Below are 20,115 nucleotides of genomic sequence, written 5' to 3' on the forward strand. Positions count from 1 at the left end.
CAGAGACTGACACAGCCAGGGAGAACAGAGCCAAGGCTGGGAAAGGCTGGGCAGACCCTTCCCCCACAGCCCAGAAGGAGCCAGCCCTGCAGACACCCCCAAGCCCCAGACCTGTGAGGGAAGAAATATTCTAGAACTTGCTGCTGACAGCCCCAGAGACTCCCATGCGCAGGCAGCAACAGTAGACGGACAGTCTCCACGTGGGCTGAGACGTGGACGCCCAGAAGAGACAGCCAGGCGTGGCCTCAGGGCCGCCCTCACAGCCCTCCTCCGTGGCACTGGTGATTCCCCACGCATGGGCTGAACGCTCCCCCTGGGCCAGAGAGACGGGAAGTGCCCAGAGCGCCTTCTCCAGCCCAGCGCCAGCGTGGACATCCTGCTCGGTGCTCTGCAGTGGCAGTGGGCACGCGGCTGTGGTCAGACAACCACTATGGCCCCGGGGCTGTTTCCAGCTCCTCTGTGCAACCGCTGGCTGCCCACCCACCATGCCCTCCTGGGCCTCAGTGATTAGCCCCCTGGGGCAGGGGTATAGTGTTTAAGAGAGAACAGGACAGAGACCCACCCGAAGTCTCGGGCAGAGACCGCTAAGCAGAAGCAGAGGCTATCCTGTCCCCTGAGCGCCCTTCCTGCTGTCTGCACTCCTGGGTGGTGACTGACAGGGCCCGGGAACTTTGATCTTATCTCGTGGTTCTGTTTCGCTTCTCGCACACGAGGTCCCTGACTTCTGCCGTCAACTTTCCGGGTGAGAAAGTGCCTGCAGCAGAGTTGCACTTTAGGGATCTTGGTCCAGGTCAGCCTTGTGTGGTCCAACCCTCCCCCGTGGTCAGGAGGGGATACGACGGACCCGCTACCGTGCTCTGTGTTGCCGATCTGGGACATGTGGTGGGTCATGTGGATCATATGCATTTTCCACTTAGGGTATTTTCAACAATGACGATGGACTTACGAAATCATAACCCCATCCAGGGGCCTGCACCTGAGCCGCTGACAATCCCGATGGGTGCTGGTTCTTGTCCAGGCTGCTCCACTTCTAATCCAGCTCCCTGCTAATGTGCCTGGGAAAGCACCAGAAGATGGCCCAAGTGCTGGGCCCCTACCACTCACATAGGAGACCTGGAAGAAGCTCCTGGCTCTTGGCTTAAGCCACACCCAGCCCTGGCCCTTGCAGCCATCCAGGGAATAAGCCAGCAGAGAAAAGATCTCTCTCTATCTCTCTCTCTCTGTCACTGTAACCTTGTCTTTCAAGTAAATAAATATATATATATATGTATAAGAGAAAAAAGTCATAACCCCATCAGAAATCAGAAGTACCTGGACTTGGGCTATTTGTAGCAAACCACCATTTAGAAATGGCTGTTTAAATGATCTAGAACCCTCCACAGGCTCGCTGTTGTCAAAGCAGGGGCATACTTGCGCCATGGTTGGGCTCGTTCTTGTGTGGGGTGTGGGGTCTCAGACCCAGCCTGGAGGGAAGGAGAGGCGCCACGGGTACTCAGAGGGACTCCCTGGGGTGACAGAAGAGTCTGAGACTGCGTACGTGTCGAATGCCATCAGCCACACAACTCAACAGAGCAGCTGTCACTGTCCAGGAATTCTACCTCGAACAAACCCGAACTTAAAAAAAAGAAAGTCCAGGAACCAGCCCACCTAGGCAACCCCAGCCCTCGCCCACGGCAGCCGTGTGGCCCTGTGCGAGTCACGTCGCTTCTCTGGGCCTCAGTCTCTGCTCCTATAAACTGGCAACAACAATGCACCTCGTTGTGTTATAAGAACTAAATAAGATTCAACAAAAGGTTTGCAGTGCCTGAAGAAACTCCCTAAAAGGCGTCAGATAGCCAAATCACACCACCAAACCAGAGACCCTTTTACGTCTCTTGCTGGAAATGTGCTTTGGGACTGTTCTTTTCCATGTTCTGCTTTTCCCCTCGTACTCAACTGGCAATATAGTTAAGACAATAATAAAAAAAAAAACACCACCACGGTAGGCTCATCCTTTCGAAGTCCAGGAACAAACACAGATCCCACACAGGGCTGAGAACTGGAAAGAGTTGCCTCCTGAGAACCTTTGTATCTTCACATAAATAGTGAAATAAAATAATTAAAATAAATAAAACATGTAACGCAAGTAAATAACCGGTATGAGAATCCTAAGACAATATTAATACTTGTAATTTTTAAAATAAAGAATGCAGTGTCCACCTATAGTAGTTACTAAGTCACTAATTTTTTAAGGGAAAAAATGTGCTTTTATTTTTTTTAAATATCTTTGAGAGACAGAAACAGAGAGAGAGAGATAGCGCTCCCATCTGCTGGTTCACTCTCCCAAGTGCCCACGTGGCTGAGGCTGGGCCATGCTGAGGCCAGAAGTTGGGAACTCTGTCCCACGTTGGTGTCAGGGATCCGACTGCCTGAGCCACCACGTGCTGCTTCCAGCTTGCTCATCAGCCCGGAGCTGGCACTGGAGTGGAGCCAGGACGCCGACCCAGGCACGCCAATGCAGGATGCAGATGTCTCAGATGGAACCTTAACTGTTCCACCAGAAACCCCATGCAAGTGACCAGTTTTAGCTGAAGTTTCTGGGCCTCTGATTCCAGCGTGGATGCATTCTGTGTTTGGTACAGATCACTGGAGGACGGTCTGCTGACGGCCAAGGGAGGAACCTGGGCAGAAGCCAGGAGAAACCAAGTGCACGCATCACAACGTGTGTGCATCTGACCCAATCTGCAGACTCCCGCATGTCTCAGACTGGCTAACAGGACGGAGGAATCCACAGCCCTCTCCTCTGATCCCAGCAATAACCACCCTCACCTCCCCGCCGCCATCTTCCTAGACCCCCGAGGCTCTGGACAGTGCTGGCGCGATCAGGAACGCACTTCTGTATCTGAACTGCACCTGCAGAAACGCTTCTCCCGCCCTCTCCCTTCCCTGCCCCCGAATCTCTCTGCTTTGCAGATTGCGCTCAGAAGCAAGGCTGTTGGCAGAAAGGCCAGCTGCTCGCCAGAACCGCTGCTGACATTGGAAAAAAGACGACACACGCTCTCGGACACACGCACAGGGACGCACGCTCTCAGACACAGGCACAGGGACACACGCTCTTGGACACAGGCACAGGGACGCACGCTCTCGGACACAGGCACAGGGACGCACGCTCTCAGACACAGGCACAGGGACACATGCTCTTGGACACAGGCACAGGGACGCACGCTCTCGGACGCAGGCACAGAGATGCACGCTCTCGGACGCAGGCACAGGGATGCACACTCTCGGACACAGGGACACATGTTCTTGGACGCAGGCACAGGGACGCACACTCTCGGATACAGGCACAGGGACGCACACTCTTGGACACAGGCACAGGGACGCATGCTCTCAGACACAGGCACAGGGACGCACACTCTCGGACGCACGCACAGGGATGCACACCCTCGGACACAGGCACAGGGACGCACACTCTCGGATACAGGCGCAGGAACGCACACTCTTGGACACAGGCACAGGGACGGACACTCTCGGACGCAGGCACAGGGACGCACGCTCTTGGACACAGGCACAGGGACGCACGCTCTCGGACACATGCACAGGGACGCACACTCTCGGACACATGCACAGGGACGCACGCTCTTGGACGCACGCACAGGGACACACACTCTCGGATGCAGGCACAGGGACGCACACTCTCAGACACAGGCACAGGGACACACACTCTCGGACACAAGCACAGGGACGCACGCTCTCGGACGCAGGCACAGGGACGCACACTCTCAGACACAGGCACAGGGACACACACTCTCGGACACAGGCACAGGGACGCACACTCTCGGACACACGCACAGGGACACACGCTCTCAGACACAGGCACAGTGTGCACAGGGGACACACATCCAAGCAGGTGGAGGGGACAGACAAGATCTGCTTTCTCTCCCCATCCCTGGAAGTGACAACAGAGCAGCCAGAGGCCAGGGGTAAAGGAAGAAAGTGGGAAATTGTCAATGAAAGATAAACATAGCGACAGAGACTGAGCCGTGGCTGGATAAGCAACTCACAGAGGGCAAGTCTACCCTACACAGATTAATATGAAAAAACCAACAGCCAGGGCCAGTTTTCTAGAACTCAATGAAGTCTGTAGAGTAAGGCACTCAGTGTAAACACCAGACCTGCCTGTGGCTCCTGGAGCCATCGAGGCCAGAAAACCCACACGGGGTCTCCCCAGATGACAGACGCCGGCCACACAGAAAGATGCATCTTTGTGATTTTGACAGTAACACCAGCATCCAGGTCCTCCATCGCTTCCCTGGTGCAAAGCCAGCTGGGCGTAAACTGCCCCCGGACAGTGACCCCCATCCTGGGCACGGGGGATCCCTCACTGCGGCCACACCTGCCCTGAACAGCTGAGTCCATAGTGATCTATGTCCGCCCCCTGCTTCCCTGTTAACAGAACCAAAAGGAGAGAGGATTCTAGCCGAAGCCACTGCTAACCACGGGCAGCCCACACACAGGGCTGGGTGAACAGAGGGCGCCTCCAAGTTCACCACAGGCTCGCGCCTTTCTTCACTCCAAAGACCAAACGTGCTCTGTCTGCAGTCGCAAGCAGCCACACTCTCACAACCACAGAAGCCACAGCTAGAGACGTCCAGAGAAACAGCGCTGTGGGGTCAACGCCACCCTTGTCCCAGCTGGTAGACACAAACAAGAGAGGCGGGAAGAGTTAAGAGTATCCTCAAGGATTGCTGAGTGGGGAGATGGAATGTGTACCCAGCCAGGCTGACTTGGAAGTCTGGCCACCTGCCCCTTAGTCCTGCTGGTCCGTTGGCTGGGAAGACAGCAGACTCGACTTCGACGACGCCTTCCGCTGCCAGCAGTGCGCACATCACAGCCCATCTGTGCGCCACGCTTCCTGTTCCAACATGGAGGGAATTCGTGACATCACACAAAAGAACACACGTGAGAAACGTTTGCACTGTTGGAAGCAAAAGGCGGGCGGCCCACATTTCACAGGGCTGTCAGATTGAGGCCCACTCAGCCTCTGCACACACGCGTTTCACACACTTGCAGGCACAGGGCTCCGGGACCACACACACACAAAGCTTGCACTTGGCGCTTCCCTCTCTGTGCGCCTTGCGCTGTCTTCCACATGTTCCATTCTGCGCTCTCCTGGGAAGCCTGGCACCCAGGCTCGGTGCACGCCTGCGTGAGAGGGAATGCAGATGCGTATCCGGCTCCGGGTGTTGCCAAGTGTGCTTCTCCCAGAGGGGATGTTTGAGCCCAGAAGCACAGACTTTCTTTTTTGGTAAAAGAGAAATAGTCAAGGTTTTTCCTTTTTTTTTTAATCCCCACTCAACTCGAATGAAAATAGCTTCAGAAAACAGCGGAAGCCTAGGGTTGTGTAATTTGGAAGAACAGGGACTGTTTCGTCCCAGATCAGCTGTCACAGCTCAGGAAGTGTCACACCTCAAGTATTAGAAGACAGAGCAAAAGCCATGGGCGTGCGGGAGCATTGATCAGCGGCATTAACGAAGGCTCCCCCGCCCCACATGCACACACAGACAGCTTCCAACCCAATGTAATGGCCTCTTGGAAAAGGATATCTGCTCCATCTTTCATCTTCAAATCGTCTGGAAATGGTCAACAACTCAATTTTCGGGAAAATAAGCCCAGTTCTAATGTAGATAAAGGTCATCTTGCAGGGTCAGGGCCATCAGGCCTGGGCCAAGCACAGTCCACCAACTGCCTTACATCTGCACGGGGATCCCACATCCAGACAGACCTCACGGTTTCCCAAGCCCAGGGTGTCAGACTGTCTCTCCAATTGAACAGACCTAATTCAGCGGCACCCTGTGTCCCACACCTGCATGCTGGACACGCAGGAAGAGGAGGTGAGGACAGAGGACTTGCTGCAGGAGAAGTCCCGGGACCAGAGAGGCCGTCGCCAGCTTTGATCAGAGCAGACGACAGCATTCGGGAACAACGGCAGGTGTCGGGACTTGGGGAAATTCTCACACTGAGGTTAGCATTTGGCACTTTTTTTTTTATTTTTTTTATTTTTTTGACAGGCAGAGTGGACAGTGAGAGAGAGAGAGACAGAGAGAAAGGTCTTCCTTTGCCGTTGGTTCACCCTCCAATGGCCGCCGCGGCCAGCGCGCTGCGGCCGGCGCACCGCGCTGATCCGATGGCAGGAGCCAGGAGCCAGGTGCTTTTCCTGGTCTCCCATGGGGTGCAGGGCCCAAGCACCTGGGCCATCCTCCACTGCACTCCCTGGCCACAGCAGAGAGCTGGCCTGGAAGAGGGGCAACCGGGACAGAATCCGGCGCCCCGACCGGGACTAGAACCCGGTGTGCCGGCGCCGCTAGGCGGAGGATTAGCCTAGTGAGCTGCGGCGCCGGCCTAGCATTTGGCACTTAATTAGCCTTCAAACATACACACACACGCACATATATATACATGCATACACATACACACATGCACACCCATATACACACTCATACACACATGCATGCAACACACATACATGCACGTGTGTATACACACAAAGACACACATGTACACATACACACCCACACACATACACACACATATATACATATATACACATATGCCCACAGATGCACACACACTCATACATATATACACATATACTCACAGATGCACACACACACACTCATACATATAAATACATATATACCACAGATGCACACACACACACACACACTCATAGATATATACACACATATACCCATAGATGCACACACACACTCATATATATATACACATATACCCACAGATGTACACACACACTCATATATATATATATACATAAGCCCACAGATGCACACACACACACACTCATATATATACACATATGCCCACAGATGCACACACACACACTCATACATGTATATACACATATACCCACAGGTGCACACACACACTCATACATATATACACATATGCCCACAGATGCACACACACTCATACATATATATACACATATACCCACAGATGCACACACACTCATACATGTATACACACATATACCCACAGATGCACACACACACACTCATACATGTATACACACATACACCCACAGATGCACACACACTCATACATGTATACACACAGATGCACACACACTCATACATGTATACACACATATACCCACAGATGTACACACACACACTCATACATATATACACACATATACCCACAGATGCACACACACACACTCATACATGTATACACACATATACCCACAGATGCACACACACACACACTCTCTGAGCATTTGGAAACAAGTTATTACTTTGCCAGCCGCATCACCCCTCAGGCCAGGCCAGCCTGACCCTTGAACAGGCCGGTTTCTTCTCCACACCGCTTGTTCACCACTGCATAGGTTTCCTCAAAACCAGCCTGGAAGCTCCAGTGTGCTCGAGGGTCAGGCTTGATCCGCTCCAAAAGCCTTGGCTTTGACCACAGTGCACACCCCTTCCTGACAGTGCAAGGGACAGTGGCATCCCGAGCCGTCAGCCCTGTCTCTTCTGTTCTTTCCTTTCTTCTTTTCATTAAAAAACAACAAGCGGCCCCACCTTTACCCAGGACGGGCCTCATGGGAAGGTGAGCAGGTGGTCACCCAGGGCCTCACTGAGCAGGGCCTGCACTTGGCCTAGTGCCCGGCTGGTGACAGTGTTTAGGAAGGGCCACCGCAGTTTTATTCATTGGGCCCCACACGTGGTCACCAGCCCTGTCCCTCTGCCTGCTACAGGTTCCCACGGATGCCCCACCTCTGAGCTAGGAACCCATCTCTCCAAAAGACGGTCGAGGCAGACGGAGACGCAGGGAAGGCTGTGGAAAGGTGCTTGTCGATAAATCGCCTCCTTTCTCTGCCTGCACGTCTCGCTGTAACACGAACGGGATGTAAGGCGTGAGAGCAGGGTCCCCCGAGGCCACCGCTCCCAGCTCCAAAGTCCCATTAGGCTGCATTTATATTTTTGTCGTGTGAAAATTCAAACTCCTCATCCAAAAATCCAACCACAGGGGAATTCTCATGTGAATTCCAGCCAAATCTGGCTCTGCACAAAAACTCAGCAAAAATGAGGATATGGAAATTCATAAAACAGCCCCCAAATGGAAATGAATCCACTTTGAAGATGGGCAAGATTAAATTTAGATGAAAGGGGAAAAAAAAACCACAATGAACTTGAAGGAGATATTCGGGAGAGCTGTCTGACAAATCGCTACCTCGATTTTCAGACGTTTTCTTCAAGAAGAGGGAAAATAGCCCACATTTCGAAGGCACAGAACATTGCCAGAAATAATATTTGAGACGTGACACTGTGTTATCTAGATATTTTGACAGGACTTGTGCATATGTGAGAACAGAGCTAAAAAAGCAGGAAGGAGCCCATCCCTGGAACAAACTCCGAAGAGGAGAAAATCATACTGACGTCTGGGAACGAGCAGAGGCCCTGAGACAGACTGCGAGGAGGCTGTACCGCGGACCGGCGGCAGCACCGTCAGACAGCGCCCTACAGGCACACCCAAATCCACACGCTTTGCTCACCACGAGAACACGGAAACTGTACATAACACAGTGTGAGTGGTTCCACAATCATTGACTGGAACCTACTTCCAGAAGGTTGAAGTTTGTGGTGTTGTTGTTGTTGTTGTTGTTTACCTAATGCTTCCAAAGAAATAAATAATAGGTCAATGAGCCCAAATATCAATCAATAAGGATGGGAAAATATCTGACATACTTAAAGCATTTTTTAGCTCTAGGTGGGAATTTAAAATTAATGATATAGCATCCTAATAGTTATGTACCCATCCATTGACTTGAAGATGGTGAAATTCTACTAGGTTCTAGAAGTTTGATTTTTAAGATTAAACAATTTATTTGAAAGGCAGAAAGAGAGAGAGAGAGAGAGAGGAATTTCCAGCCACTGGTTCACTTCCGAAGTAGCTACAGTGACAGAGGCTGGCCCAGGCCAAAGCCAGGGCTTTGGAACTCCCTCCAGGTCTCCCACGTGGGTGGCAGGTGCCTAAACACGTGGGCCATCATCTGCTGGCTCCCCAGGTGCATTAGCAGGAAGCTGGGTCAGAAGTGGAGCAGCCAGAGCTCAGCACTGGCCCTCTGATATGGGATGCCATCATGGCAAGCGGTGTGCCGCAACACCAGCTCCTGACTGTGGAATTGTTGATTCTAAGGTTAACCAGCAGCTGCTGCGCCATTCTTCAGTCACTCACGCCGAGCCCCTGCTTCTGCAAGCAGAGACTCGTGGGGAAGCTGTCCTGCACATACCCTCTCCTCCATCCCCAGCCCGCTACAACGACAGATTCACAGTGCCACCCTGGCAGTCAGCTTGTCAGAGAATAGACTTGCTCCCCATGGATGCCACCATGATTTTATGGCCTTTTTTTCTTCCATTATCCAGGAAGCTCCTTAGGGATGGCGACCACATCCTACACAGTCACCCAACTCCAGGTCCACACAGGTAGTTTCCCTGCCAATGTAAGTCCAACGTTAGCTGCAGAACATCAGGGACCTTCACAAAGTTCAAGGAAAGGTGGAATTAAAAAGCTATGTTTATTTTGGTGCAAAAAATTTTGAAACCTGTGGGCTGGCCTTGTGGCACAGCTAGTTAAGCCACTGCCTGTGACACCAACATCCCATATTGGAGCTAGTTCCAGCTGCTCCACTTCTGATCCAGCTCCCTGCTAAGGCACCTGGGATGGTGTCCCAAGTGCTTGGGCCTCTGCTACCTGCATGGGAGACTCAGATAGATCCTGGCTTCAGCCTGGCCCAGCTCTAGCCACTGTTGCCATTTGGAGAGTGAATCAGCAGATGGAAGATCTTTTTCTCTCTGTCTCTCCCTCTGTGTGTGTGTCACTCTGCCTTTCGGATAAATAAAACAGATCTTTTTAAAAAATTTAAAAATGCAGAATTTTGAAATACATGCACAGCTTAATAAAACATATTTTCCACAAACTTTTTGAAGACCCCTCTTGTGTGTAGCCTCCTTTTAAAAGTTGATAATTTAGAAGACAGAAAGAGATGTGAATGACAAAATATGCGATTGTTCATTATTTGTGCAACGGGCTTCTGTTTTCTTAACGTTTATTTATTTATTTGAAAGCAAAGTGAGAGAGACAGATGGAAGATATTTCCATCCTCAAATGTCCGCAACAACCAGGGCTCGGCCAGGCCAAATCCAGGAGCCAGGAACTCCATTTGGGTCTTCCACATGGGTGACAGGGACCAAAGAACTTTATCCTCCCAGGGTATGCGTTAGCAGGAAGCTGGTTAGGAAACAGAGGTGGGACTCGAACCCAGGCACTCCCGTATGGGATGTGGCTATCTCAAGAGGCAGCTTGATCCACCGCACCACACTGCCCCACAGCCATTGTTTCGGCTGTGGAAAAGATCCCATTCCCCAGGCAAATGTTTTCTAGCAGATTTCTACTTGGGGGTTCTGAACATTCTTTCTTATCCAAATGGAGCCATGGAGACCAAGTAAGGCATGAAGGTGATTGGTAGAAACACACAGTCGATGCATCTACCAGGCAAGACAGAAGGCAACGTTGCCAGCCAAGGACTTGCTGAGCTGTTGGCCGGGTAGCGGCTCTGATGCTGGTCAGCTCCTCCACGTGCGACTGGAACAGAAGGGAAGGTGGGCAGAGTGGACATTGGAACCCCCAGCAGAGGCGAAGGCGCGGAGAAGCAAAGACGGGCTTTGCCGAGATGCCTGGGGTGGTGCTCCTTTGGCTCAGGGTTGAGAGAAATGCTCGGGTCAACTTTATGTTTAATGTATTTCTTGTCCAGGTGGTAAGCAGAATTGGGACAGATGTAAAATAAATTGGGTTCTATCTAGAATATGACAGAACATGGGAAATTCGATAGGACAGGATATGTGGAAATGAAACCTATGCTGTTTTTTTTTTTTTTTATCCCCCTCAGGAAGTGCTGTAATTTTGAATGAGATCAATCTTTGGGCACCCAGTTCACTATTATAAAACGACGACTTTGAAGAAAATGACCACTACGGCTATCTCCAATTCCCTGAATTCTAAGGGGGACTACAGAAATGCCAGTCTTTTTCTAGGTCAGTGGTCCTTACCTAGGTCGACAAACCACCCCCCACCCCCACCCCCCAGGATGGAGGAAGCACCAGACTTGGCTGCACGGGTGCTGCACAGCACAACTGCGGTTGACCCAGGCGCCGTGTGCGTGGCATCTCCAGGGTGGTAAGGTGCTCTTCTGTCACACACACATAGCAAAAGAACTTGAGGATTTTCATTTATCTGCTTCACATCCAAGATGAATTTGCAAAAACTCAGCTTTGCACGGCCTGAGCTTAGGGTAGAGGCTTGGACAGGGCTGAGGACCCCTGCACCCTGTGTCGGAGCACCTGGGTTTGAGTCCTGGCTTCACTCTCGACTCCAGCTTCTCGCTAATGCATTCCCTGGGAGGAAGCCGGTGAGAGCTCAGGTAATTGGGTCCCCGACAGCCTCATGGGAGAGCCGGATGGAATTCCATGATCCTGGGTTTGGCCTGGCCTGGCCTAGCCCTGGCTCTTGCAGGCGTCTGGGGAGTGGACCAGCAGACAAGAGAATGTTCTGAGCTCACACGCAAACCACAGCATCTCACCGCTGAGTTGCTCACGGAGCATCCAAGGGCACCATCTTGTCTGCACTCTAAGTTCCTTGTGCTCTGCTAAGAGGATGTAAAGATTTGACAGTGTAGCCTTAACTAAACTACGATTCCCACAGTAACTAAGAGGCTTTTTTCATGTCCTACATAGTTGCACAGCCCAACAAGGATGAACCTGGAAGACATTATGCCAAGTGAGATGAACCAGTCACAGACAAACACTGTCCTGGTCCACCCACAAGGGGGTATCTACAAGAGTTGGATTCAGAGAGACCAAAGGTAAAATGGAGTCCCAGGGGCTAACGCAGGGGAAGTGGAGGCTGTAATTCCACGTGTACAGAGTTCCGGTGTTGCAAGATGAATTCAGGAGCTCTGCTTCACAATCATGTCAATGCCCTCGATGCTACTGAACTGGACACTCAGAAACGGTTCATGTGGCTAGTTTTACATCTGCTTTCTTAACCACAAGCACTAAAATCCCTGCACAAACTCACAGATGGAAAATGACACTGGTACTGTCAGCATGAGCAAGAAGGAGACGAAGCCAGTACTAACTATCCCTTCTACTGCTCGAATGTCTTCCCCAATGCCGGCGCAGGCTGAAAAGCCACAGCCATCACATTCGCTCAAATAGAGAAGCTACAGGAACAATGGCCTCTACGAGGGATCTCCAGACCCATTCATTCCTAGTGAACTCACAGAAATACGGGTCGTGTCCTGAAATTGTAGCTAGGGTTAATAAAGCCACCATAATCAGCATTTCATCTTTCCCTCATTCTATCGTTTTTATATTTCATTTTGTTTGAAAGGCAGAGAGAGAGACAGAGAGAGAGAGAGAGAGAGAGAGAGGTCTTCCATCTGCTGATTCACTCTCCAAATGCCCGAAACAGCAGTCAGAGAGCAGAGACAGGAACTCCATCGGCTCTTCCGTGGGTGGCAGGGATCCAAGCATTGAGCTGTCACCTGCTGCCTCCCAACATGCACATTAGCTAGAAGCTGACTGGAAGTGGAGAACCAGACACCCCAAATACGCACTCCAATATGGATTTGGGAATCCCAAGTGATGACTTGACAGCTGTGTCCCTCCTCATTCTTACAAAATTGTATGTTTTGTTGACTTTATTGCTGCACTTGAGATATTAACAAAATATCACATACACTCAATTTAAATAATTATTGTGCATACATGTTCAACATTTTTCTCGAGCAGGTGCACTACCAAAAGCACTGGAGGGCACGTGTCCTTGATTGACAGTTGCTGTGGACACCATTCATGGTCTTGCCATGGGTGTGTAGGAGGACCCAGGAGATAGCACCCAGGACACTGATGCCGGATGATGACAGCGAATTGTGGAAAAGTCAGAGACACAGGGGAAAAGAATAGCGATGCTGCTACCAGGCAAGAAGGCAAACCCTGTGCCATCACCCTCCATTGTCTTGTGGAGGAAAGGTCACCAAGCCCCGTGGGCTGAGGTCTCGCCTGGTGCTACTTCCATCTCCAAGTCTTTGAAACTTGCAAATAGGTTAAGACTTGCAAAGGGAGGCTCAGCGCCCGCCCTGACTGGGACGTGAGCAGGTCTGGGTGGTCGGCAGCCTGTCCACGAGCCCTGAGATGGGAAGACCGGCACAGGCAGAGCGCACGGACACAACGCTCTCGGGCTTGCACTGCAGCCGTGCGCAACAGCAGCGAGTTCTCTGCACCCGGGAAAGGTGTGGGGAACATCCAGCTCAACAAAGAAACCCCTAAGTGCAGTTAGCCATTTCCTAGTCAAGAAAAACAAACGTATTTTCTCTAACAACCCCCAATGGAAAGTATATATTACTTAATAAGGTAATCACATATGCACAGAATTTAAATTTTAAAGGAGGCATAATTTCTTAATTAGACTTTCTGATTTTGAAACTTAGTCACACGATGGACAGATACCTGTACTGGTTTCAAAAGTTATCGGGGGAAACCAGGGGAACACATTTCCTATTTATACTTCACTCTGATTAAGACAAATGTTAATGAATATTGCCAACCTCAGACATCCTCTTTCCAGGGGTCGTATAAAATTAAAATAACTAATCACTCTGTCAGACTACGATGCATTGCAACAGTAACATTTAGCATTCAAAAGTCGTGCCTTTGAGACCAACCCGAGTATGGCTGGAGACATTTTGGTCTTGCCAGAATCTACAGCTGTCAGAACACGGAGGCAGAACCCTCGTGAGGAAGGAGCCGCTGGCTGTTTTGCGATCAGAATGAACACGTCCATGTGTTGAGCGTCCTCCCCCAGGGGTTCCCCGCGTGTGGACGATTGCCTTCCTACTTTATGATCCCAATTTGTCTTCACTTTTATTTGTAAGGTGGCAGATAAAGAGCAAAATATAAAATGACGGCATTTGGTGGGTGATGGGTTTTCCCACTAAGTCATAAATACGGGCAAGTCTCTCAGAAACTGACAAGAAGGAATTTGTAAGATTCTGAAGCAGAGACTTGGGGTTGTTTGCAAGGGACGCACAATGAACGAGTTAGTAACGGGTGCCAACGTGTTCGTGCAGGTGCATGGAGAATTGCCAGGTTAGGGCCGTGACGGCACTGGCAGACTTGTCACATTCGAGGAGCAAAACAAATGACCTCTGCCCTCCAAAAACTCCTACACCCTAGCGAATGGAAATCCCCCTCTGCTCCTTGCTGCCACCTCACTTCACTTCAGAGACTGGCAGAAGAACGGGAAGTGATTTATTCGTGGGGATGGCAGGAAAGCGGAGACGCCATCAGACTGCAGGAGTGGGGGTGCAGAGTCGGCCCCAGCTTCCCCGGACAGCGAGCTGGAATCAATGCCCATGTGGGCAGGAATTGTCATATGGGCCAATTTTAAGTACACATTGATTAAAACCATCAAATATAAATCAATGGATGCATCAGTTCATATTAATAATATAAACATTATTATGCACTAATTTTTAAAGTGTTTACCTTAAAATTTTAATTAATAATATAAGATTATCATTTGTTACTTTTTCGGCATTTTCCCCATCAGCATTTAGCTTAGCCATTCCAGTAGGTGTATAGGTAAATCAGTATAAAGAGAACAGACTTCATGTAGCTCACGGATACAATTCTAAGAACACAATGATACTTGCCTTCCTTTCTTTCTTAACTTTCGCAACAGCATCTTTTTAATTTACTTCACAGCCAGAGGCTTAATACTCAACTAGAAGAAGAGCTCAACAACTCAAAAGTAGGAAGATCAGTGTTCAGCAGAAACCTAGACAAGGGCTGTAAACAAGAACCAAGTCCCAGTGTGGCAACTCCACTCCCATACGTTACATTCTTACACCTTTTCGTGCTAATCGAAATGCTTACACACACAACTTGCCTCCGTGGCCTGTGTATTTTATCTTCAGTAACGTGCGAAGTGGCTGGCTGGAATCCAGCGCCTGGAGCTCTCTCACTAAAGATCGGCTCAGCCTCTCCCTCGTCCCCTCGGAGCACAGCCAGAGTGGTTTTCTGCATTTCTCTAAGTCTCTGCCTCTCTGGCAATGGCACCTCGTGGCTGAGCCCCAGAGACTCTAACTGCAGGGGAGGGGTCTCGGCAGAGACGGCACCGAAACCCAGGGCACGAGAACCACACGCCCCTGCACGGCTCCCGAATCTTCCCTGGCATTTTCCCAAATGCCAAGCTCTCTTTCCCACTTTTACTGCCACAAGAGCGTTCATTCCGCATCCACTCCAATGCACCTGTTTCCCACTCGGATGGATTTCAAGGCAAGCGCAGGCTTCAGACCAGGGCTCAAGGACTAAGCGCAGAGTGCTTCCTCTCTGAAGCGCCCCAGGCACAAATCCCCAACCTCAGGAAAGAGGGCGTCTGGTCCCTGGGACACGTTAGCCAGTAAGCCCACGCTCATTCAGGAACCTGACTCGAGCCGAGAGCCCGACCAGGGGTCAGGCCCTGGGCATGGCTGTCGGGGAGGTCGGGGTGGTCGGGGTCTCTGTGGGGGCTTCCAGCCAGTGAGATGCCACCTAGGGCACTTTAACACCCAGATCTTTAAGGCTGTGCTTGATTTTTACAAATCAATCAAACTAAGATGAGCCTATACAAATGCACCCTCTACAAGCCTTCTCTTCTCCCAAAAGGAAGCCCTTCTAGAAAATCATTCTCAACCGCACTCATGAAATTATACATGCATAAATCATTCCATGTGCCCATCAGACGAACCCACAGCGGACAGACTCTGGACACCCTGCACCTGTGACAACACTGTGAGGGGAGACAGTAGAATTTTCTGGAAGCAATGCAGAGAATGCACCCATCGTAACTTCAAGGGGCTTCCCATGACAAAAACCTGTTTTCTTCTCATCATGATCACATCACTCCCCTACATCTTTCATGAAACCAACTATGAGTCATTTATTCAACTTCTTTTTGTGGAAAAAAAATACATTTTGCATTTTGTCATTCTTAGAATTCAAAAGAGAAAAGCAGTGCAACGTCTCACACTCCCTGCCCAGGTTAACGGCATGGGGGATCAGGGAGATCAATTTTCTGGTAACCCAGTGAGCTCATCAGCCCAGTGATCACATTGCCATGCTTAGTTCTGGCCAAGCTGCAATGGGGGCATTTCTATGCTGCCCACCCCAGTGAAAGCCGAGTGTGTCTATTACCGTGTGGGCCCACAGAACAGAGAGGACCTGGCCAAATCCTTCTGTACCTCCATGGCAGGTGCATCCGCACAGGAGGTTAACAGGGCGTTTGAAAAGCACAGCTCTCATTTGACCTTCTGTGGCTGGGCCACAGTGGCAAGCTCCACTTTTTGTGGAGTTAGCCTCAGATCCTCTGCTTGACGACCGCTCTAAACCACAGGCCTCCGCATGAACCCAATAACCCCTCACAGGCACCTGCTCCCCTTCTCTATTTTCACCTGAGGTCTGTCTGGCTTTAGCATTCAGCTCTGCACCGGGTGACCACACACAATGCTTCTGAACCAGGGGCTACTCCTGAGCGCCACCCCTCCATAAGTCTTATCTCTTCTGCATGACCACCCCAAGGCCACAGTGCACGCGGCCCTCCCTCCCTTGGGAGTCTTGCTCCAGAACAAGGGGGCTCACTCTGTCCAGTCCTTAGAGACGACCACGTGCCTTCAGCACGCAATGGTAGAACCTGAGGATGGACATCTGTGTCTAGAGGTGCGCCCTTCAGTGTCCTCTGCATTGTCCAGCCACACCTCCCTGCGGCCACTGTCTGGGCACACGGTAAACCGGATCTGTGGCACAGAGATGCACAGTCCCTCCCGAGCCAAAGCAAGAGGTGAGCTCAGGGAGGGGAGGCTTTTCCTGGAGAAGCCTGGAGTCTAAGTGATGGCCGTCGGCCAGCATTGTGTAACTGGGCATGGCCCCTGCCCCCTTGGCAATCAAGACAAGGGGGTGTATCTGTCTTAAATCAGCCCCTCCCCCGACCCAAGTGTGCCTCTGTGCCCTGCAATCTTCTCCTAGCTGTCCTAAATGAACTCCTTTGAAAGCAATGAGAAACAGACACCTCGGTGGGAACCCGGGGCTGATTGACATGGCTCCCAGGACACTCGGGTTTTTAGGTGTCTACACAAAGGGGACCTTTCTCTTCTTCTTGTGCATAGTGAGCCCAAGGGCAGGAGATGAGCATGTTTTTTGTCAACTTGGGCCCGTGTGGTGAGGATTCTTGATCCAGTTGAAATTCTCAAGGCTGCATTTTGATCCCTGCTAAACCGTCTTCCTGCTCGTCTCGTGGGTCGCTCCAGGCACATCTGACACAGATTCGACACCTCCGCACACCACCTCCACACTCTCGCGTTGCCCTAAATTTGGACTCGCCTCTCCTTGCTGCACTTGGGTTGCTCTCTTCAATCATATGTCACTTCCCCCAAAAGACGTGGCTCCAGGGGACGAAGACGACAGTGTCTTGTGCAGTTCCCAGGTTTCAAGCCAGCCCTGGGCTCACCCTGCTGCTCCTCCTCCCCTACAGACTAGAAGACCCAGAAGCAGAGCCTGCCCCAGGGGCCGCTCTTGACCCTGGAGTTTCTGCAGGAGCCCTCAGCCCTAGACTGAAGCAGGGGCTACCTGCCCTCCAGACCCATATAAGTCCTCAAAGCGCAACAAAACGCCCTGCTCCAGCCCTGCTCTGGCGATCGGTCCCAGGGACCCCATCCCTGCCTGAGAGTTGTTAAAAGTGGGAGCTACGTTTAATGCCTCCAACTAGACAACCTTGGGGGAGGGGGAGGGGGAGGGGTGCCAGTGCTCTCCTCCAGAAAGGAGCCTCTGTTCCACTTTATGAAAGGTTTTAAGCAGATTTAAGTGTTAGTCAAAGGGACACATTCCTGCTCTCCAAGGAATGCACACCCAGGAACTTGGAGACCAGCCAGGGGCGGCCACCATGCTGTGGCCAGAGGGTGGGGGAGACGTGTGCAGGGGCAGCAGCCGGGCGGGTGGGATGTGTGAGCTGCCTCCCCGCACTTGGATCCACACGGAAGGCATTCCCCGCCGGGGAGCTCCTGCAGGGAACAGCCTGGGCGGATGTGGCTACAGGAGCACAGGGCACGGGGCAGTGAAAGGAGCGGGGCCGCTCTAATTGCAGGTTCCAGAGAAATGAGGTGGGGACCCCACTCCAGGGCTGAGCGCTGGGACGTGCGTTGTATCCCAGGAGACCCACACACGGAAGTGAACCCACCCCGCTGAGCATCCCAGGGGACTTCCCCTTGGCAGAAGCCTGGGTGACAGAACCGGCACTCCAGGGTCGCTGCTGGACCCAAGAGTGGGCTCCAGTGCCCTGCTGGTTTGTAAGTGCTGTTATGTGGTGTAGACAGGAGAGCCGCTCTGCACGGCCGCCCTTGCTGGGCGAGCTAAGCCAGCTCCGAGGTCTCTCTCCCTCTCTCTCGCTCTCGTTCTCTGCAGCCTGGCAGAAAGCCCCTCACCCAAGCGCATGGGAAATGGGGGCCTCGCCCTCGCTGCCCTGGTCTATTTCAAAGCCCCCTTCCTGGCACCCAGCTGTTGAGACTTAGACACCAGGGTGCTGGCTGTGGAGCACCCAGCAGGGCAGTCCAGGGCCCTGGCTATGCTGCTCACTGCTGATGACCTTGAACCATTTGGTTCTCTCCTCCGAGCCTCACTTTTTTCATCTGCCAATGGGGGATAATAACGGGACTGTTGGGAGGATCAAAGGGGGGGGGTTGCTGGGCACTCAGACCTCACCCAGCCACTGCAGTGTGCCTGGGGGGCCTCGCCCTGCACCCCACGCTTGCCCTCTCCCAGGCTCAAGCCCGTGGCTCTGTTCCAAGCCCTGTTGCTGGATTTTCTAATGCTTTGTCCTGCTGTCCTGTTTATAGCAGCAGTCACCCATCAGGGAGAGAAAAACCAGGGGAGAAGCATTTTGTTTCTCAAGTCGTTCATTTTACCCCAGACTTCCAAAAAAGAAGATCGCCCATCTGTTAAACAAACAAAAAAGACAAAGACGATCAAAGATCTCTGAAAGTCATTCTTTACGCGTCAGCCAAGAGGAAATGAACATGGACTTGGCTCGATGACCAAGCCGAATGGGAGAGTGGTGTCACACGAGCCAAAGCCACCTCGCGTGAGAGGAAGAGAGTAATTCTTTCTTAAATACACGAGCTGTCGGCTTGGCCCCGGCTAACCGCGTTCAGAACTGCAGCCCAGCCTGCCTGCCAGCGCCTCCTCCCGCTGTGGGGCTGCATGTCCACAGGCGTGCACTTCTCGGGGTGCCTGCCATGTGCGTGTCTTCCACCTGCAGAGGTAGGTGGTGCAGCCGGGGTAAGAGATGCCCGCGCCTGCTTCCCACCTGCCCAGGCAAACCTCAGAGACAAAGTCACAAATCCTCCGCAGTCCACAACCACCAGCCTTCTCCCCCCAAAGTCACGCTCAAACCCGCAGCGAGCCGCTGATGCCTGTCTCGTCCTGAAAGCAACTCATGAAGTTGCCAACTTCACCAGCCTCTGCACCTGCCGCTCAAACCCAGACACCCAGAGCATCGGTCCGCAGAGCGAAGAGCCGCACGCCTCGCTGGCTGCTCCGCACCCCCGGGCAAGCCTCCCCGCTTTTCTAAGCCAGAACCTGTGGCCCGCGCCCCTCTGTCTGCGCAGGTGGGAGGCTCACTCACCTCACTCATGTTGGCTGTGCAGCTCACGTCCTGCCGCTCGGCTCGCACGCGCGGCGCTGCCCAGGGCTCGCTGTGCCGCCGCTCCTGGGTTTCCTCTTAAAAGGAGCTGCCGGTTGGCATCACGCCTGCCGCGAGCCAATGGGATGCCTTCACCTGTCCGCTCGCCCGCAGGCATCCGAGAGTGCCAAGGGCCACCTAGTGGAGCGGGGAGGAACGGCGGGTTGGGTCCCTGCTCCAGATTCGCCCGCGACAGGAGCTGCTGGGTTTACCCAGAAGTCAGGAAGGAGCCCTGCGGACTTGGTGGGAGTCTCCCAGCCTAGAGCCGCTGCAGGGCTGTGCCCA

The 20,115-nt window shown here is 52.1% G+C and overlaps 1 protein-coding gene across 1 annotated transcript in view; it reads right to left on the minus strand.

Annotated features, from left to right (window-relative positions):
- Positions 1–19,898, minus strand: part of PCP4 (Purkinje cell protein 4) — a 59,150-nt gene extending 39,252 nt beyond the window's left edge. The window contains exon 1 of the mRNA XM_051838027.3: positions 19,774–19,898. Coding sequence (XP_051693987.1) covers positions 19,774–19,782 — 9 coding nt within the window. The 5' untranslated portion in view covers positions 19,783–19,898. The remainder of the gene's footprint in view (positions 1–19,773) is intronic.
- Between the last annotated feature and the right edge of the window lie 217 nt (positions 19,899–20,115).

The sequence above is a fragment of the Oryctolagus cuniculus genome, chromosome 4 (assembly GCF_051225735.1).
Source record: "Oryctolagus cuniculus isolate XC-2025 breed Fujian yellow rabbit chromosome 4, ASM5122573v1, whole genome shotgun sequence".
Lineage (NCBI taxonomy): Eukaryota > Metazoa > Chordata > Mammalia > Lagomorpha > Leporidae > Oryctolagus > Oryctolagus cuniculus.